This window comes from Lissotriton vulgaris, chromosome 2_1 (genome assembly GCF_964263255.1).
Source record: "Lissotriton vulgaris chromosome 2_1, aLisVul1.2, whole genome shotgun sequence".
Lineage (NCBI taxonomy): Eukaryota > Metazoa > Chordata > Amphibia > Caudata > Salamandridae > Lissotriton > Lissotriton vulgaris.
This window is the reverse complement of record NC_141687.1, coordinates 827,036,611-827,059,011: the sequence shown is the minus strand read 5'-3', so window position 1 is coordinate 827,059,011 and position 22,401 is coordinate 827,036,611. Positions and strand designations below refer to the sequence as shown.

At 43.8% G+C, this 22,401-nt stretch overlaps 1 protein-coding gene across 1 annotated transcript in view; it reads left to right on the top strand.

Annotated features, from left to right (window-relative positions):
* The first annotated feature begins 983 nt into the window (after positions 1-983).
* Positions 984-22,401, top strand: part of LOC147731229 (uncharacterized) — a 54,624-nt gene continuing 33,206 nt past the window's right edge. The window contains exons 1-2 of the mRNA XM_086958708.1: positions 984-1,194; positions 11,515-11,554. Of these exons, the coding sequence (XP_086814834.1) occupies positions 1,160-1,194; positions 11,515-11,554 (75 nt within the window). The 5' untranslated portion in view covers positions 984-1,159. The remainder of the gene's footprint in view (positions 1,195-11,514; positions 11,555-22,401) is intronic.

The window sequence follows — 22,401 nt, the reverse complement described above, 5'->3', positions numbered from 1 at the left end:
AAAAATAAAATGAAATAAAACCAATTTATCATTTGATTTCCTGCCTCCCCCCCCCCCCCCCCACCCCCCTCCCCCCATTTCTCTCAGGTGACTCTCAGTGGGGGTCGGGGGGTTGATGCTCCTCCCCCATAGCGGAGGAGCCGCCACTGGTATAAGATCTGTTATCCTAGATGCATCCTTCATTCACCCGGTGGTAGATGCAGTTGAAGTGGTTCATGCTTTTGACGTTGTTGCCAAGTCAGTCTTCAAGGTAGAGGTAGATCTTTACATCATCTGGACTTCTAGCTTGTGTTGCTTGTTTCAATGTTCTCGGGCACACATGTTTATGGTGATGGCAAGAACAAGGCATGCAAGACCATACATTAAAATGGCACTCCTGGATGAATGATCTGGCGGAAGGGAGCTTGGCCCGCCTACTAATGCCAACTCTTGAATTATTGTTGACGGTCCACAGTGTTGTAGGTTGCAAATAGCCGAAGGAGGACAACAGTGGTCAGTGGCCTGAGCTTTGTGGGTGTCGTGACATCCTTTGCACTTGTCAGTGTGGTCTAATACTGTTGTGTAGAGTAGGTTAGGTTTTGCTAGGTAATCCTGTAGTGCTGGCATTACTGTGGGTTTACAGCATCGGTTCCACTTCTTGTAGCGTGGAGTCCATGGGGCGTGAGGTTATTTCAGGGAGCTATTTAGTGTTGAATGTCGGCAGGTGACTACAATTTTGATTAGCTGATGGCGTGTGCCTGGTTGGTATATAGTTTACAGATTCAGAATTTACTTCTAGAGACCTCGTTCCATTTGGAGAGAACTTGAGAAATACCTGTGCATGTGTGTCTCATAACTGTCCCCGGATCGGAAACAAAAGTTGCTCTTCTGTACTCACGGGCACAGTTTGCATCAGTCTGTTTATTGCCTTTTGATGACCCCAGGTTTAGCCAAAGTTGACTCTGTCTGAGCAGGGCTGCCGTGGGCGGCACGCAGAGAGCAGTGACCTCTGGCCAGCTGCTGGAACAGCCAACGCATTTGTTTTTCAGAAAACCACTCCCCTGAAGCCAAACATCCTAGTTTCAGCAGAATTTCAGAGCCAAAGTTGTAAGCATCCAACCCATTCCCTCGACGCGGTTTTGAAGAGCTGGTTTAAGAAGACGTAAATTCATTGGTGACGATGTGTAGCGAACAGGACCTGCAGGTGTCAACAAGGTCAGTAGCGTAACCAGTGTGTAATGGGCCCCAGTGCAAGGAAGGGAATGGAGCCCCCTAGCTGCTGTTTGAATGATAAAATACAACAATTGATTCAGCGCGCCCTCAGAACTCTGGGCCCCGGTGCCACTGCACCTCATGCACCAATGGAAACCACGATCCTGAACGAGGCGTGATTATTTAGAGCCGTGGAATGGTTTACCCCGGCGCCTGCAGTATAGAGCTGCGGCCTCGGTGACAGCCGCACCCGGGAGCACTGTTTACTTGGGCGGGTGCAGGGGAGGGAGGGGTGCTGGACCCTGGAAGATTGACACACGCCCAGGTGACGCGCTGTGCTGGGCTATGGTAACCAGGAGCACCCTGTGCTGACCTCTCGTATCGGTGTGGCATGCTGTGACTGGCACCACCCGTGCCACCGTTCCATTCCATGCCATTGTAATCTCTGGCCTCCCTGCACCACTCCCGCCCGCCACAGTTCTTTATGGATCTTTACTTAACAAAAGTCCGCGTGCAGTCGGTGATGGGGCCGTCTCTGGGAGAGAACCGGGGAAGGTCACTGATTCAGGTGGACGTTGTGGGTCTCCGTCAGGCGTTCACTGCCGGCTCCACCTTCGAACCACAGAGGTAGCCAGTGGTCTGAGGGATTGAACCAATTACTCGTAATGTTTGTGCGATGCCTTTGGTCCAGTAACCCAAATCCCCGATCAATTCTGTTTATTTTTCACCCCAGCTTCCTGTCCATAGCGACATTTAGTGGCCTAGTTTCCTCTGGACAGCTGTACCTGATCACAAACAGCAAATACCTGCCATAAGAATAAATGCACGGCGATCAGGGGGCTGCATTTTATCTCCATGGTGCATGCTACACAAGGGCTGCATTCTGGAATCCCTGTTCCTACATGTAAGGGCCGGTGGTGTGCAGCTAATTGCCTGTATGCTAGTATGCACAAAGGAAGCAAACAGACCCTTGGGAGGGATACGTTGGTAGGGGCTGGGGTCACTAAAAGTGTGTAGTTGCATGTCCGAGGGGAAGTGCACTGCAAACCTCTGGATCTAATGTCCACGAAGGGGTTTGACATCCGAATTGCATTCGCTACATCTCTTAGAAGCACACCAGAGAGGGAGGGACAAATCTACTAATCAATCAAAAACTTTACTCGGTTTTTGTTAAAAAAAAAACCCATAAAATTTACAAAGATACAAATACCTAAAAACAGTTATATAATAATACAGGATTGAAAGGATATCCTGTACCTCAAGATAAATCGGCTAAATTAATAAACATGCCTAGATGAACAAGCTTTACACATCCATACGGGTCCTAGATTTCACAGAAGCTTTTAAAAACCCTACTATAAAAATATGCAATCCTCTTTCAGGAGGAGAATTTCCGGGGCAGGCTCGAAACTGATGTCCACCTTACTGGATCCAATTTTTCAAAAAATACCTTCAGTAGAATCTAGGCTACTTAAACTAGAGGGGGTGGTTAGCTGCATGGTGGTGCTAAAGCGGTCATGTCCAAGGGACCATTCATAAAGTCAGACAACACAGATACCATCCCAAAATCCATCCGAATTGACATTGCTAACAATACCATGTATTTTATAATATGAAGCCTTAAGACTAGACGATTCATTCACAGGTTCTGCATGTGGTCACAAAAATCAAAGGCCATTACCTAAAGTTGCAAAGGCTGCAATGCCGCGGTTGACATCTAGAACCCGCTACAGAAATGTTACTGAAAATAGACTGCTGCTGGCCAGTGGGAGGCTTTTGCTGAGCTCCGGTAACTTACTGGTATATGGCGCCACCTCGAGGTGTCTGACGTTACCCTCCTCGTCGCGAATGAACGTGATGTATAATTATATACATCCAGCAGTGGCAGCCCGGGGCCCTGAAAGCAAGGGGCCTGGGACCACAGCTGCCTCCCTCGTGAAGGCCCTGGGCTGCTGTAGTTATATCCGCAAGCAATAGATATGCGTAAATGCATTACATTCATTTGTAAGGTTGCTCTATCAAAGCCAATATGTAGAGATCCCTGCAGTTATTGTAATCGCCATACACATTGTGTTTTCTCTTTCAGCAATCCTAATTGAATTAGCACAATTATTTATGGTTTGTAATGATGATAGATTATTAGAGTTGCATGCAACAACCAATATGTGGTGTTGCGGCTCAGTATGATCGGGGAGCCAACCATAAATGGACAATGTTGTTGTTTTAAACGGTTTAGATGATAATACCCCTTTAACAGCAGGTTTTTATAATAATTTATCTTTTTTAGTTTTGTGTATAATTTTAGTTCCAGACTTTGTTTAATCCAAATGTTAACTAGCAACAGATTTTCAGTGATCTTTGAGTTTCATGACCTGCTTTACCCACTCCCTACACATACTCCTGTAATCGGTAGCAGCTTTGTACATGGCATGGCCTTTGGCCTAATAATATGCCCACTGCTCCTGACTCTGACTCCTGTACCTCCTGGCCGCAATCTTGCCCAGTGACCAGTACCCTGCCCCACTGGGCACAGACCGAGCCCAATGCCACCTGCTAACAGAGCCTGGCCAAGCACTGTGCCCATTCCCCCATGCCTTCAAAGACTGATGGCCTGTACTTTGGCTGTGGCTGGTGGGCTTTAAGCTCGGGTCCTGGCCTCTGGCCAACTGCTTATCGCAATCAGCAAACCTCCTAAGCCAGGCCAGGCCCAGGGACCCCAGATGCAGGGTGGTTTTTGACTCAAATCAACTTCCACTTCCTCAAAGCACGCAGGGCAGTATACGAGCTCCTTTACACCCAAAGCAATGGCTACTGTGCTCTGGCTGTAGATTATGTGTGTAGATGAATGCAAAGTCTTTTGCTATGGCCCAAAACCTTCAGTACACAGTCTCCCATCAAAGGCAACTCCCAGCGTCCTCTCCCATTCTTATTGTCCTACATATGGGCATATGACACTATGCATGTAAATGCAATTTTACTCATAAGGCGTCAACTGGGAGATCTGTTATAGATTATCTAATTACTTCGGCAGACTTCTTCTGTAAACTTCGAAATATGGAGGTTATGGGAAATGCTTTTAGTGATCATATGTTGATTTTGTTTTAAATTTGAGTTTAGTTGTGCTAAGGTAGATCCTTGGAACTTCAAAGGTAGTCTAGTAGGGTTCAATGCATCTAATGGTAGAATTCACTGGAACACTCAAGCGACCACTAAATTTAAAGCATGCTTAACGGTTCTAATCGGTGACCACAGCAATTTGTGACGGGCGAGAGTGACTCTTCCCAATTGGATTTACTTGAAGCCTACTCCCACAATATAGGTTCCGTGGCCAAATCGTGTACATTTCCGTAAGTATCAGTTAAAAGATCATATTTTAATCCATTGCTTACGTTAAACAGGGAAATAAATAAACTTTGCAGGCCCAGTTCTTGATTTTTTTTTGCAAACAAAGTAAGTTAATAAATGTACTAAAGAGGGAAAGACAAGGGAAAAAATGCTCCTTAAGACAAATAAAGGAAGATGGAGTATGGGTGCAGCTAATAGTGGCCACATCTAAAAATAATTCCAAAAGATACTGGGAAATAATCGCTGACTGCTGTGGCACAAGAGTGAATTCTCTCCCTATTCCCATTAAAGAAGAGGATGGGAAAGTTAATTTGCTAGAACTGTATTCTGCGATTTTGTAATTCCTTCAGTTCAATTATTGTGACATCCGACCTGTTTAAAACCCCTGAATCTAATTATGTACACTCAATGACGTAGGTTGAGCAATTAAAAAAAAAATCTTCTGAAGCAATGGGTCCTGATGAAATTCCCATGACAGTAATTTTAAAAGGAGCCACTTTTGTGGGCCACTTAACCAGCTCCTCTGTTTAATTTGTGCTACTCTTGGGGGAGGACTCCTCCATCTTGGTCCGGAAGAATTTTAATCCCCATGTATACATAAAAAAGGGTCCTAGAACACTCCCAGGTAACTACCGGCAAATAGCCCTATTGGATGCTGCAGGAATTTTTTTTGCCCGTAGTATCCTTGATCATCTTATGGAATGTGTGTGGAGAAGAAGGTTCTTCCTTTAGAACAGGAAGGCTTTAGGAAACATCACTCCACCTTACATAACATCTTCATGCTGAAACTAATAGAGGAGAAATACACAATTATTCGAAGTTCAAATGTATACAGGGCGTTTATAGATTTCTCAACAGCCTTTGATAAGATAGATCAACCTTTATTATGGAGAAAATTGCAAAAAATGGGCCTGCCCTCTCTACTGCTATCTCTAATTATTGCACTACATTCACAGACTTGGTGCAGGATTCTATCCCTACTGAAAACAGCTTGAAACAAGGTTGCTTGTTAGCTCCATTGCTGTTTTCCTTATATATAGCTGATCTACCGGATTGTTTTGCTCAAGCTGAGGGAGATGCTCCAAAGATAAGTAACTGGTCTTTTGCATGTCTCCTATATGCGGACGATATAGTAGTAATGAATCTAACTCCTATTTGGCTGAATAGAAATGTTGATATCCTTGCAGAACTATACAGTCGATATTTCTTGAAAATAAATGTTTCTAAAAGTAAAATGTTAGTTATGAAATGTAAACATTTTTTTAAATCATGTAATTTTAATTGGCATATTGGTTCTGACAAGCTGGAGGTGATAGATTCATATCTTTATTTAGGGAAACTAATGGTGGGTAGTATATTGAACATAGCTCCTGTAAAGCAGTATCTCATGCCAATGGCTTGCATATCTTTTATAATGCTGTGGGTAGAAGGCATTTTTTTGACATGTATTAATGGTTTTTAAAGTAAAAATTCCACCAACACTGCTCTAGGTCATCGAACCCATCCCTGTTAAGGATTGGATTTTTGGGGATAGAATTGAAGGTCCGATATTACGAAAACTGTGTAATTTTAATACGTTCGTCCCAACGGCTGCTATTAGGCTGCAATTTGGCTTAATAAGTTCCTATATTCAAGGTCTTGCTAGGGTTTTACGCTGGGAATGCCTGTTGAAAAATAGCGATTAAGATTCATTAAGAGGTATCATGTCAAGAGATTTTCGGTGTTCAGGCAAGTAATTACTCCTTCTATCGTGATTTTAAGGTCTCGCCTCTCCATGCGCATGCGCATTGAGCAGAGCGAGACTATAGGGGCTTAAACAGACCTTACCTAGACTGGCGATTTGATGCTGTGCCCGTGCACTTTTAGGTCAATGCGCAAGCGCATTGACCTAAAATGCGCGTGCACAGCATCAAATCGCCAGTCATCCGTTCCCCAGCAGCTCTTCCCGCTCCGCCCCACAAGCTTCCCCCAGCGTGGGCTCTCTCAGCCGCACTCCTCCCACACCTTTGAAGTGAAGCTTAGCCTCACTTCAAAGGCCCCTGCTGCTTCACACTATTTACGGCCGCCAGGCCGTGTCTCTCCCTCATCGCCGCTCTCCACGCTCCGCCCCCTGCTGCGGCCGTGTCGCATTTTTCCTCCCCCCTCCCCACAGCAATGCCCTCAGTCGTGTTTTATCTTCTTTGGGCAAAATACGTTTTAAAACAAAAGTTCACTCACATAACCCGCAAAACACATGTTTTCTTTTTCTCTATTTTGCAGCTCAGGTCTGTGAAATTCTATAGCAACGCTACATGATACTCTTAAATGATGTATTACTTTATGAAAACAGATCCAATTGTGAGCCTCCCTACAAGCACCAAGGCGTCACTTCATGCGGCCTGTTAAAATTCATTTTATGGAGTTGAGTTTTACTGAAGGAAGGTAATAAAACCTGATGCACAGTAACCCTTTGGAAACAAACGTGTTTTATTTCATACCAGGATAGTGCTCCTGCTCATGCTTTGTATCCCTCTGAGGGTGTGGCACACAACAAACCCAATAACCTGCACTACTGCTGGCGGCGTGTCTTTGAGTATGGCACCAATGGAGGTAGTTTGGCTGTCCCTGAAACGATCAGACAAACATCCACATTTTATATTTTTTGTTGAAGCAACAGTAGCGTCTTTCATTCACCAACCTCAAATTTGATTATTATAAAATGGAATCCCAGCTACCAGCATTTTCTTGCTGTGTGATCTTAGGCAGTTTTGGAAGGCGTCCACATATTGTGACCACCCTGAAGGCATAACATCACATAAATGGATATCCTTATTATCTAACTTGTGGTAGGTGAGCTTTAGCAGTTGTGTTGGGTACAATGTGATCCTAGTGCCTTATGTCTCCTCAAGGATGCAGGATTTGTGCGGTGAGCAATCTCCACCATTCTGGTTTTAGGTGATTTCACTTTTCAATCTCCACAGGGACCAGCCTTTTTGTGGCAGCCTTCTTGCAAAAGGTTCTCGCATCACCACAGCACCACCACTCAGCACCACCACTCCGCACCACTTAGCACCCCCACAGCACCACCACAGCACCACCACAACAGCATCACTCAGCACCACCACAGCATCACTCAGCACCACTCACCATCACCCCAGTATCACTCACCATCACCCCAGTATCACTCGCCATCACCCCAGCATCCCTGAGCGCCACGACAGCATCCCTGAGCTCCACGACAGCATCCCTGAGCGCCACGACAGCATCCCTGAGCGCCACGACAGCATCCCTGAGCGCCACAACAGCATCCCTGAGCGCCACCACAGCATCCCTGGTTCAAATATGTTCTTTCAATGTTTCAAGCTGTTTTCAAGCTTTCAAGCTTTATTACAAAGCACAAAAAGATGTTAATATTTCACTTCTGTTCTTGGATTTTCGTCACAATAAAAAACACTGAACATAATCTTCACAAAAGTTATTTACAAAAGTTTAAGCTATTGCCATTACATATTAAATAAATTATTTAAGTATTAATTATTTAAAAAAATTAAAAGCCATTGTTATTCAATACATCTAAGTCACGTAAATACAAAACATGTTGCATTACAAATGCTATAGGTGTTACATTTGCGTAAGTTATAACTATTGGTATTGTAAATGACAAAGCAATTAATTTAGCTATTTTAAAAAACAACACATAAATAAAAAAAATGTCCTTTATAAGACCAATAGCTCAAACGTTCCTAATGCGATACCTATTGCATTTCCAATGCTTGTTTTATTTGCATTAATAAACTTCTCTGTACAAGAGAAATTTGTGATTACTCTCCTACAATCAGAATTTAAATCTTTCTTAAAAACCTCTAGTACAAATACACCAGAAACTTAACAAAAATATGTATACTGGAATTTACAACATGGAACCCAACGTTTTCTCACTCTTTGTCGCATGAATCCTCTACCTTTAAAGGATCTAACCGCAAACTGGTCCCCAAATTTGAGAAATGGAAAAACCTGCAACCTTTTCAAACTGAGTTCTCAGACCTTGCATCATGTCTTATTTGCATGTCCAGCATTGGTCTCGAGCCGCCGTCTATGGCTTCGGCCAATGTTCTTACGAAATAGTGTTAAAAATTTAGCTTCAGCCCGTGATTTTCTACTTTTTCCAAAAAATAAAGCAGTGTGTATAAAACTTTTTTTAATTATTTTAAGGAGTTTATGTGTATATTTTAATTGCTGTTTTCTGCTGCTGTTTGCACAAGAGGGAGATGCTGCGTTCATTTCCCATTTTTAGGTTTGGGACCGAAGGCTGCGCTTGCGGAGTCTCCGGGAGGAGATTTAATGATTTGGAGTATGGGGGCCTTGAACCCACCTCTCTCCTCCATTGGTTGGCTTCCTAAAAGGAGGCCAGCCATTGGAGGAGACAGGCGTCGCTCCAATAAAGCCCGTCTCTTTCGGGTTTGGGGTCGTGTTGTTTTGCGTTCTTTCGACTGTGACATCACCTGTCACTCAGAACGCCAAAACACGCCCCCGATTCCGAAATTTTCGGAGCTTTGCATCGCCATTTTTTTAGCTGTTTGTGCCTTTTTTTCATGGCGGAGCTCGCTTGTTTCATCATGTTGGGTAAACCCGGTCTCTTTCCTTAGCCACAAACATTTCGTATTAAATCCTACTTTCTTCTCAGGGCATTATGATCATAGGCACAGGGATGCGCTGTACAATGCAGATCTGTAGCATGCCCTCGCGCTTTGCATTGGCCTCATTTTAGAGGTCCCCAATGGATGCTTTCGCTTGTGGAACAAACGTGCTGCATTTTTGCTTTGACCGTGGCCGCAGCAGCAGGAGGCCGAGGACACGCCGCAAGCGGGACGCAGGGCGCTGAAGCAGTTTTGCCTTTTGCTCCCTCGTCTCCCTCCGCCTCGGCACCAGCTCCAGCCCCCCGCCGATCACTCCCCATCGTGGGTTGAGTAAAGGCAACTGAGCCGGGGGCAAACGGGCCGTAGGCAAGATGTGAGGTGAGGCTGGGGGAAGCTGCAGGGGGGGGCGTACTCATGAGCAGGCTCAGGGGTGGATTGCTGTGGACTGCCGTTCACGGCGGGCTGGTGTGGCAGCTCGGCGGTCCTGTGCAGTCCTGTACCCCCTGTGCCTGTGTTTGCGTCTGTGTTCCCTACTTTGTTACTCGATCCTGGTTTTCCGCTGTCCAACATGCTGCCTCATTGCCACACTACCAGACCGTCCACCGCTAAAACTTTAAAAATAGAAAAAGCGAAAAAATTTCAAACTTGATTTTTGAAAAACTTAAAAAAACTTGGACCCACTTGTGAATGACTGCTCCAACTAGAGGAGGCACTAGAAGCTGCAGCACAGGAAAACCATAACAAACAAAAAAAAGCAAACCCCTAAGGGGCAACAGGGAGCAGTGAACCAGCTCGGGTATTTGCTTGTTTCGGAAGGGAAAACAGAGCAGGCAAGAAGCGGGTTGGCTTGATTACTATCATCATCACTATTTGCGCTGAAAAAACTGCTAAAAGGCTGCCAAAGCTAAAAGAAAAGCCAAAAGCAAAAACTGAAACTTACATACATTAACAGACACCAAACTTATCTAAGAATACAAAATCACTAATAAAAGAGAAGACGCACATAGTCTATTGCTGGAGGTGGCTGTTTCCAGCACAAGTACAGCCTAAAGATCATCTACCGAAACCCCAAATATATACGACTGAAGGATCAAAAAAGCAGAACAAAAGAGCGAAGGTGAAATGAAAAAGTAAGGGGGTCATTACAACCCAGTATAAAGAAACAAGCATTTACAATGCAATGGTCTCGGCATTATTAAAGGTAGAGCTATTGGCATTGCTCATGATTGTTTTTTTTTTTAATCATAAATAACTGGCATTGTCATTTACATTGCCAATAGCTTAATCGCTCGCAAATGCATGACCTATTGGCAATGTAAATGACAATGCCATTTATTTATGATTTAAAAAAAGTCATGAGCAATGCCAATAGCTCTACCTTTAATAATGCCGAGACCATTGCATTGTAAATGCTTGTTTTGTTCTGCTGCCAAGTTAAAAACTAAGCCAAAGTGAGATTCTGGATTGCGTTTTGCACATGTACTGCTGCTATTGAATTGTTTGCACAGATTAGGACATGCTTTGTAATCCCTTTTCTTGCTGCTAAAACTGAACGTTTTGCTGAGGATGAATTCTGAATTTTATGATGTACCTGAACTAGCTGCTACTTACTGCTTCTCGTACATTTTTGTATTTCTTAGGATAAGTCTTGTCACTTTATTCTGTTTGTTTGCTGTTAACTCCAAATGCGGAATGCGTTTTGTTATGTTTAATTCCTTTTTGTAACAATTTGTATGCACTTTTAAGTGGACCTCGTATGAGTTCCAAATCTTAATAAATATTTGAATTGAATTTCACTATACATGTAAATGCAATTTGTGAACCAGCAAGCTCAGTTTACATGACATTGCTGGTAGTATATCTGGAAGAGACTGCTTCATTGGGGCGGGGCGTCACTCCATCACTAGGATTGCCTGATTCAGTCATGGGTTCACTTTGATGGAGGCAAACATCATGACTGGATCCCACTTGACTGATTGTGACCAGCTTGGGAGTGATAGTTTATTTGAGGCCTGGTCCTAAAAGCCTGGAAGGAAAACGCTGAGTGGCATTTAGCCCTTATGGTGTATATTATGGTGGGGACAGTCTAAATTGGTCTTATAACAACAGTAAGATAGAATGACTGGCTGGGAGTGCTAGGCCGGCAGAGACTTGGACTGACTGTGTCTACAGCCTGGCTTGAAGGGACCAGCTGGGTAGACCACAGATCCAACAGATCTCTGTAGGGCAGACCTGGGTATGCAACCCGGTTTAGCCTTGAAACCTGGAATCTTCCTATGTATATTATCACATGGCCAACATTAGAAAATTTACTCCAGATACCAACTAATCCTAAAATACTTTTTTCCTTTTTTCTTTTCAGGTCCAATAAAGAGCCTCTGAGATGTGGAATCCAAACCAAGGTGAGTTCTGGGTCCAGTGGGGATGTTGTGATCAAGTTTTTCTGGCAAGTGGCAGGGGAGATGGGATGCAGCACAAAAGAGGGCATAACCCTGTAATTCAGTAGAGGTTCTTTGGAAGACAGATGGATGGGCCTTGGAGGGGGGGGGAATAGATCATGACCAAGGTGAAACTGGACAGCACCTATGTGAAAGTAAACTGTGTGGAGTAGAAAAGTCTTTCTGGTAAAACATAGAAAAAACAGAGCTGGGAGGTGCACATGGATAGACCATGTAGGCTAATGAGGAAAGGTGATGTTATGCTGGAAATGTGTGATATACACAGTGAATGTGGCAGATACCTGGCAGGTATCCATTGTGAGATGGAAGTTGTATATGGGCCTAAGGTATGTGTCCATAGGATGGGATGTGACCATGCTAAGATGGGCCGAACCCATGGAAAGATGGCATCATGTCAGTGAAGAATGGAGACTGCCATAGACGAACCCCCAGACTGGCACATCTGAAACACTGTCCATAGCACACTGAGACGCATACACTGCACCCCGTGCTGAATCCTACTCCTGCATACCTAATATACATCTCCAAGTCATTCATACACTGGCACACTTTAAATCCGTATAGAAAGCAATGTATAGCATATTGTGGCAACTAGATCATACACACATCCACTTGGCTTGCAGACACTACACCTCAACACCTTACGCCAACAAACTGCATACAAATGCCTACGCCGCCTAGAGCCCAATGCATACAACACTCTCCCATGTGGATAGAATTTGCACCCATATGTCATTGCTGCTCATGAATTCAACATTTAAAGAATACACACTTGAAAAGCTTTTTGACAACTATCCATGTGCATAACTATTCCACACACTACTACCTAAGACATCACAATCACGTTGGAGTGGGTGGGCATGAGAGTGGAGATAATGTGCTGCATGGCTAAACACTTATATGGTCCCAAAGGAGAGACCTTTTGGCTATGCCAATGCGTGTTACCTTTGTCACAGAAGTGAGCGCCTACTGCCCACTTTCCTATTCCTATAGCAAGTAATGAACCCAGATTCCTAGCAGAAGATCCAGAGAGCATGTATGTGTGTGATGATCAAACCACATTTTCTAAGTTGGCATGAGCGAACCAGTATAGCACAGGCCTGCGGGTGTCATTTTGAATGACCTGGCCTGTCTCTGTCCATAAGATGGAAGTGTATTGTGCACAGTGGAAGTGTACTGCTGACCTTCCTGAGACTGGTTGGATAGAACCTCCATTTCCTGCAGGTGGAAAAATGAGTACCACTCAGTTAACCCCTTCGATGCTGGTGACGGAACCATTCCGTCATCAGTCACGGTTGAGCTGTGCTGATGACGGAATGGTTCCGTCACGGCCACGCCCGTTTTCATAGGGGCCCAGCACAGGAGGAAAATATCACCCGCAGCGATGCGGTTAAACTTTGAGGCACATGGGTTGCTGATTAATGTTCCTACAGAGTTCTATTTGGTGGATGGACTTCAGTTCCCGTTGTCAGCATGTGAATTGTCTTCTGAGGAGGGTCAACCATTTCTGTCTCTTCCTGATCACTGTCAGGTGTGACTATAATAGCCTCCTGCAGATTGCTCACACCTCTTGGACCCTCTGTATGTATGCTGCACCTATATAAGAGTAAACGCCCTTGTCTTGTTCTAGTTCCAAGTTCTATCTGACCATGGAGGGGTGCTCCACCAAATGCACAGAGGACCACAATGCCTGTGCTCTCTCCTTTGGTGTGATGCTTTCATACTTTGGAGCCCTCTCACAATGTCTACCCTTACCTTGAGTTTATAGCCCTAAAAAGTCCACCTGTACCCACTCCTCGTCTTCTGTGGACGCGATATCTTCAAATATAATTTAATTTCAACAGTAGTAGATGGCAGTGTCACATTTATAGAACAGTTTTTTAACTGTTTATTAGAGTAAAGGAAACTTTCCTAAACCTTGTGTGTGTTTGTGTATGTGTGTGTATGTATGTGTCTGTATGTATGTGTGATATATGTGTGTGTATATGTATATGCATGTATATGTTTATTCGCTGGTAAAAAAACAAGTTAAAGTAACATTACAGTTCATTATAGTTAGAGGAATAACTTAGTGATAACTAACATTTTAAACAGCAAAAAAAACCTACAGAAATTCACTGGTTATAGTTAGCAATTCTAACTATAACATGTGCCCGCCATACACTGCTTATGACCTTGCATATTGCATCACTCTTGACATGTTCTATGACATTTATGACATCACTAATGACCATCTCAAATTACATTTGTGATAATGTCAGACGACAGCATGCAAACCCTTTTGCACACAATGCTCTAGAAACTAGTATGGCATTAGAGGCCTTAAAATAGCTCCAAATAATATGAAGCATCGTTAATGTGATGACATGTACAATTCCATTGGGTGTGGCAATCGTAGATTATGTGAAACATTGACCCTATACCATACACTTCACATGTAGCCTAGTTCACATTAAGAATCAACCACAGACATTTGTGAAACCCTTGTTACACAGTGTTCAATCTGTCTACAAGTTTTTCATAGAAAGCCAAGTCCCTCAAGATTATCAACATCTCTTCCAAAATTAATCACCTAGTATGGATAGCCTTTATCTGTATCAAATGTCTCCGTCACCGAACCTAAATTGAGAAATGAAGTTGATATGAGTAGAAAAGTTGTTACTTTAAAGCATGTTTTAGCTATGGAGAGAGTTTACTCAGTACCACACAGTTTGGAGACATTAAACACTAATGAAAAATATCCAACAAGCTTCCTAGGACCGGTTTCTGGCATTTCAGCCGTCTTCAGCCAGGCTTGCTTGAATCCAGTGGCAAAGTGAGCAAGGGACTCACGTCTGAGAATACCCTGCCAACTTATGGCGAACAAAGCGGTACAAAAGGGGGTGGTGAAGGACGAAGCATCTGAACCAATCAAACACTCACACCCAGTCAACAGATCTGGATTTAATCCATCACCATTCTTTAGCCCACTCTTTAGCCCACTCTGCCACCTAAGAAGCTTGTCTCCGGTCCAGGGAAGGCATGGCTTGGCAGTTCGGGCCATGTTCCCATGAGGTACAGGGTCAGACTGATTTGCATACGGCAATGTCTGAACTGGGGTGGCAGAGTGGGCTAAAGAACGGTGATGGATTAAACCCAGATCTGTTGACTGGGTGTGAATGTTTAATTGGTTCAGATGCTCCGTCCATCACCACCCCCTTTTGTACGGCTTCTATCTCCAACCCCGGCAACACAGCTCCGATTAGAGACCGCTTAGTGCGCATGTGGGTTTGGCCATCCTGAGACCTTAGGCCCGCTCTCAAGACTCAGCCAGGATGGAAAGAAAAAATTGATAATTAACGTGCTTTATTTTATTTTTCAAGTTTTGCAGCTCCTGCTGCTGGCGGAGGAGGCGCTGCTGCAAAAATGTACTCCTGTTAATGCGAGTCTACAGCACTCTACTTTACTCTATGCCACTGTATGCTACTCTACTCCAGTCAACAGCACTCAATGCAAACCCTTTGACTCGCCACCCCACAATACAGTGCTCTGTTAGACTCTACTCCGCTCTTCTCGAATATACTCCACTATTGCACTCTATGTCCCTCCACTCTACAACACTTTACTCCACTGTATGATATGCCAATCCACTGCACTACATCCAGTCCATGCCACTCTACTCTACAACTCATTACTCCACTCTGCACCACTCCACGGCACGACACTTGCATGGTGGGGTGGAAATTAGAATTACCGCTGTAAACTACAACTGGTCTTTTTTATTGTCTTTGTTTTTGAATGACCGTTTTTATTTTATTTAGCTCTAACTGTAATGTCACTAACTTTAGGTATATGTATATGTATATACATATACATGTAAATACATATGTAATAGAAAATAGTGGGTTTAGGAAAGTTTCTCTTAAATAAAAAGCTTTAACAAACAAGTCAATAGATGATGCAACACTGCCATCTAGTGGTAAAAACTAAATATGGGATTAAAACTGATTTAATTTTAATATATATGTATTCATATACATGTTGACTATGTTTCGTACCACTTACCCTCCTTACTTAACTGTTGTGGTCCATTGTTTTTCGTCCTATTTACTATTTTTTTTTTTTCATTTTCGATTTTTTTTTCTCAAAGTTTTTGGGTTGAAATAATCACACCATTCCCTTTTGCCCTTCTTACTCTGATCCATTGCTTTCAGGGACAGCCTCCCAGTGACGGGAGAATTTAGATGGCACACCTGAAGATCGTAGCTTACAAGGTTTCAGATAGCTTGTGTGTGACATTTTAATATCTTCAGTGTAATTATGAGTGACATTCAACGACTGAGTGACACTTTCTCACGAGCAAAATCAAGCAATGAAGATGACGGTGAGGGAAACACAAATATCAGAAATTACACCCATTTGAGCAACGAGATATACTCAGAATATTTTAAAACTACGCAAAGCGGCACCAGCGGCCAGGGTGCTTTGGCGAGCTGATCATTAGGCAGGAGAATTCCTACTTGCGTGGAGTAAGAGGAAGGTTTGGTTCCAGCGTATTTGAAGACCAGGAATGTCTGGGGCGTGCACCAGCCCGGTGTCAAACATTGGATTTTGGGCTAGTGACCCGGCCAGATCTTGAGGATCTCGCCAGGCCTCAAGCCCCTAAGCCATATTCCAGGATTCTTCCTATTCCAGCCACCGGACGCCCAACGTTTGACGCTGGGCTGGCTCATGCCCTAGATATTCCGCGTCTTCAAATACGCTGGAACCAAATCTTCTAACTTCACATGAGTAGGAATTCTCCTGCTTACTGATCAGCTCGCCAAAGCACCCCGGCCGGTGGTGCTGCTGGAATATACCATATTGGGCCTATCTCCCTTTTGGGAACCCATTGATTCCATTCCAGGATCACACTCGGCATAGAAAATAACAGCAACCTGGTCCTGAAGATGTCCTTAACTTACTAAAGGTCGAAACTGTGCAGATATTATTCTTCTGCTTATACTTCTTGAATTAAGATTGCTTCTACCGAAATATTGAGCCGCTCTATCCTTTCTTTGCAACTTATTGTGCATGCTTTACTGAACATCCTTCTAAATATTACCTGTTGAGACATTGATTTTGATATACACTATTACCACACACAATTCTCAACTGGGTCTACGGGTGGTCTCCCGTTGGCTGATTCCATGGACTGTAGATGGCCACATTGAGCGTCATCCACACATGTAGAAATATTGGGAATTCTGCTCTACAGAAGCCTGTATGGGAACAGAATGGTTCAGAAAGAGTTGTTAGAGTAGGATTAGGCTAACCATGTGGGTTTAGATCTATGATGAATGGAGCGTAGATGTTTGGGTTAGGTTATGGAATGGCGTGCTGGCTCTGTTATTAAGGCCCTGTTTTGTGGAGTCTGCTGTCAATCCGTTCACTGTCATGTCTTCAAGAGGCTGTATGCACCTTTGTCATTATCACTTCTGGGTGTTCTAGATGGCTTCATCGCTTGTTTTACGCTCCTCACAGGTGAAAAGGGGTGGCAGAGCCCTGAGATTCTGGGTAGGATTGGTTGAGAATTGGAAACTAAACTATGTACCCTAGGCTATACGTACCAAGCGAGAATAGAACAGAATAGCTGGGTTGCTTTGTGATCTGCTGTGCGTGATATGGGACAGCCAGACATTACCGACATGCATGTAGTCTTTAAAGTTCAGGTCCGAACCTACTGTTTTTAAGCAATGCCGAGAATCTGTATTTGCTGTTCAGGATTAAAGGGCCCCAAGCGGGTTGAGATGGATTAGTTTCACAACTGAGATCATCTTTTTGGACAAAGTGAAATACTACTGAATATCAGTCCTCCTACCCTACTAGGACAAACGCTCAGAGTTGCTTCACAAGTTGGGGGTTTCTTGTTGGACTCGGACATCACCCTGACTCTTCAATAAAAAAAACACTGCTTCTTCCATCTAAAACACTACTCTTTACCTGCTGCCTACTTCAATTAAAGATCAACAATGAATCGTAGTTGCAGCAGTTCATTCCTGCCTAGACTATTGCAATGCATTACACACCGGCTAATTGGACTTCCAGACTTCAGATGGTGCAAAAGGCTGCAGTTAGACCCACCTTTGGTTTGGGGAAACAGGCTCATGTCCCACCATACAGTCTTCATGCACAGTATAGTACCCGACTATTGAGTACTATTGCGCCACACAAGTAGTCAACATATCGACAAGGTAAGTATCTATAGGAAAACATAGGTTTACTATACTTATCTTCACATATATGGACCTTGACAATCTGTAGCTTCCACATATATGGACCTTGACAATCTGTAGCTTCCATGTATGTAAAATTGGAGTTAAGAATAGTACATTTTATATTTGCACTTAGATAAACAATTTGTTGGTAGTCAGTACTGTGGATGCAGTATTCTTGTTGCTATGTTTAGTTGTTTTCCTGACCTAAAACACCCTATGCTAGACAACTGTAGAACAACACACTATTGTGGCTCCAAAGGAGAGGAGATGTGCTTCTTGGTCTTTACGGCAAAAGCATGAAATAGAAGAAAAAAAATGAAAAGGTTATATTGTAAGGAATTGGGTTATTAGTTGCAAAGCATGCGAGTCCTGTGCAAGTAATGCGTCTACAGTTATCTTTTTATTGGGAAGCAAGCACCTATTGTATCACTTAACTCTTATGGTAGCGAAGCAGAGCTGTCCAAATCAACTCAGTCGAGGTGATGCGGGCTGGCAATGCCAATTCACTGGCATGCAGCAGCGATACCCAATAAATTATTACCCCGTCAGTGCGGTCTTTGGAAAAGGAAAATAATGTTTAACACATTACTGAATACCACGCACTAAATTAACATATGTGCCATCTGTGGCTTTTTTTTCCTTTATTTAAAAATTTCTTATGTTTCCTCATCCAAGAAAGAAAGTGAGTGGTCTTAAAGCGGTACCATGGCACCCTCCTGGACCCAATGGATGGGACAGGCAACCCTGTAGATCTTTCCACCCCAAGGGTTCCTAGAGTTGCCGACTACATGAGGCTTGGGAATTAACAAGGATCGTATCGAGCCCATGGTTTCTGCATAAACCATTGTCCCAAAAACTCACTTGTTTCATAATCATTGGACTTTTATTTACACTAGGAAGTTGCAAGACTCAAGTTGTTAACCCACACTTCCCATAACCCCCAACATCTTGTTCTTTTCTTAGACTTGCATACCATTTCCAAATTATGGACTCTTAACAGAAGTGACCCAATCTAAAAACTTTGGCGGAATGGGGGAAACCCAGATTAGACAAATTTCCCTTCTTGCCAGAAGAATTGGAACAAACAGAAGTGAAGCTTGAACATTTGACAGTTAGTTATTAATACTATCTTCAGGCGCAATTCCCAAAATTATTAAAACCAGGCTTACCTTGATTTCTTGGCCAATTTCATCTGAGATAGTCTTACCCACTTGCCTCCAGAAGCCATGGATCTGAGGACACTGCATGAACATGTGCACATCATCCACGCTCCCCAGGGTGCCTTTCATGCAAGACTTCTCTCCACCTCCCAGCTTGGAAAGCCTCTTCGTGGTCCAATACGCTCTATGGAGTGTGAGCAGATGATTTCTCCTCAATGGTGCAGCCTTGACAACCCTCCATAAAGTGCACAAAGATACTTGCACAAAGATACTTGCCAATAAGATGTGTTGTCGCTGGAAGGCAGTTATCTTCTTCAGGCCTCCTCTGTAGGCAATGGTGGTGGATCTCCTTTAATCAAAAGCCAGTACCATTTAGACACTTCTTTGCTTTGGTGGAGAGGAACCAAAAATGTATCCTCTAGCTCATCGTTTATAGCTCCATCTCTGCCCTGGTTTGCAGCCCAGCGAGACTGTTGATAACATTTAACTCTGGATAGCTTTTGGCTTGTTTGTGAGTCAAACTCATCCCATGGCAATAGTTTATTATCTCGCAGTAATAGACCCCTTTTCTGAAAGCCTTTTTCCCATACAGGGGCTGATTAACTGTTTAGGCAATCTAGGGTACCTGGAGAGTTCCATATAGGAGCGCTTGAGCAATAGTATGGAATTCTAAATCTGGAACCATAGTTCACAGGCCGATTTGTAACAACTGAGTTCGACTTTTTTAAAGTACTTGGAATGTCCGAATTTAAAGAGAAACCCATCTCCCCCTGAGGGACACTGTTTGACATGGCTAAGAGATAAGGCAGATAGCAGGAAGAGTCAAGTAGTAGAGATCTCGTATTCTTAAAATGGAAAGCCCAGCTGTAAAAACAGATGTCAGAGCTGGCTATTCCCCTGGCTGCTTTCTCACATCTTCATTTCTTCCATGCAATCCTGACCCCTTTGTCAGCCCAAAGAAAACTATTTATGCTCGACTGTACATTTTTTAAGGAGGCCGTGCTAAATAGTAAAGGGATTGTATCAAAAATAAATGTAATTTTGGGCAGAACCGACATTTTAACAAGATTGGATTGGCCAAGAATTGACAATGGAAGGTTACTCCAAGATCTCAATAAAGATCTGACCTCTATCCTTTTAACCTCCAAATTGACCTGGGCCAATTTGTCAATGTCCTGAGTAATTTGAATGCCTAAGTATCTTTTTTGGTGATGAACTAAAGGCGAGCGGGATTGCAAACTCCATGACATGATTTCAGTTTTTTGTGTGTTAATTAAATAACCAGATATCTTCCCAAAATCTATCAGAAGTTGCTCCAACTTTGGCAAAATCGCTGGTGAATCTTACATAAAAATCATCAGATCATCGGCATACAAGGCCAGCTTTTTTACCCATCCCCTATATTCAAATGGAGCAAAGAGCTTGCTGGCCCTGATATGTGCTAGCGGTTCTATGTAGAGATCAAAGAGGAGAGGGGAAAGGGGGCAACCCTGCCTAGTGCCTCGCTCTAAACTAAGTTGGTTACATTTCTGTTGACTATTATCTTTGCTGTAGTTTTATAGATGCTCCTAATGATCTTTAAGAAATTTTCTCCTAAACCAAACGCTTGGACTGTATGGTGTAAGCAAGACCAGCTCACACAGTCTAATGCTTTAGCTGTGTCAAATGCAAAAATCGTGAGCAGCAGATGTTAGCTGAGGTGATATCGATTGCTCCTATCAGCTCATGAGTTAAATCATGAAGTTGACGTCCTCTAATGAAGCCCTTTTGATCGGGATGAGCTATGTGTCCGATCATGTTGTTCAGTCTCCTTGCTAAAAATGTGTGCAAAGTCTTTATTTTTTTTGTTTGAATATGTTTATTGCATTTTTTGTCATTTCACAACATTACACATATGAGAAAATGATTAGTTATGCCGTAGTACAGAACATTTGTCACAGGCCGCTTCGGATGTTCATAAACATGAAGCAGTTCGATCGTAAGGATCAATTTAAAAGCAACTTAGTTAAAACAGTGTGTCAATGTCATTAGTTACAGACATATCAAAGAGAGAATATTAATCAACATTGGCGATGTTAAATCAAGTGCTGCTTCCCAATATCAGATCAGAGATTTGTTCAGTTCAGGGCACAGGTTATGCTATGGCAGTAAATCAAGGTAAGTTGGGCACATCAGCAATACAACATATATCCAAAGCTTTATTACAAAACTAACAAGTGTAAAGAACAATCTGAAAATTGCTGAAACGAGAGACTGGGCGGTGTCCAACAGCGAGTGCGTGTGTATGTGTGATGCTCCCGGGACAGGCGGGGGGAACAGGCATGCATGGTGTTATATCGACAGTGAGGATCAAACTACAAAATCTGCCAAGCGTAGCAGGGAGGGGGAGGAAGGGGGGGGGGCCGGGGGGAAGAGGGGGAGAAAACCTCAGCCGGAATTATGCTAAGAGAGGCGCCAGCGTCTAAACTATGCCACTCTGCAGGCCCACCTGGTGGTAAGTCGTCAAGGTGCTATCCCAGTCCAGCGCTATGGGATACTTGCGGAGCCCCGCTGTCTCTTCGCTGTGTAGCGCTACACTTTCCGCCCTTGCCCAGTTGTCAAACGAATTACGCCAGTGTATCGCCTGGGGGGGTGCACTATTCTTCCAGCGCTTAGTAATGAGGCGCTTCGCAGTTATCAGCCCCTGGCCCCAGAACCTCTCCTGGGCTTTCGTCTGTTTCTTTCTTTTGAACAAGCCCCACAGGCAAGCTTCCTATGTATGCGGCAAGCTGCCTCCTGTTGCTTTTGCCAAGGTACCTGACACTGTAGTCCAGTAGGTATGTAGAGAAGGGCATGTCCAGAGTACATGTAGGAGTTGTGCATTCACAAGTCCGCATCTGGGGCACGCTGATGTATTAAGCCCGAAGTATCTATTGAGCTTATCTGGAGACAGATAGGCACGGTGCACGATATAATATTGTATGATCTTGAAGCATGGTATGTTTAGTGTCCCGGCTAGTATCTGCGCCCATTCTCTGTCAATCCAGTCCCGGCCTCTATTGGCTGTCCATTTGTCTCGCAGCCGCTGTGACGAGAACTGCGTGTGCGTATGTAGCGCCTGGGCGAGCCAATGTACTATGTGAGAGCCGTTCCCCATCACATGCAGATATTGAATGAGCAGATGTGTTGGGGGCTCCTCAATTAGAGTTCCCCAGGCTCGCATCAATATATGCAGAAGTGTCGCATGTGTCAGGAATTGCCCAGCCGGTAGGCCTGTGTTGTCCGCTAGAGTCGCAAAAGGAAGCAGTGCGCCATCTGCAAACAAGTCGCCCAGGCTCTCCAAATCAACTGCCGCCCAGCTGCTCAACGCAGGTTCCGTGAGCGCGCCCCCCTCCCAAGGTGTACCCAGTAATGG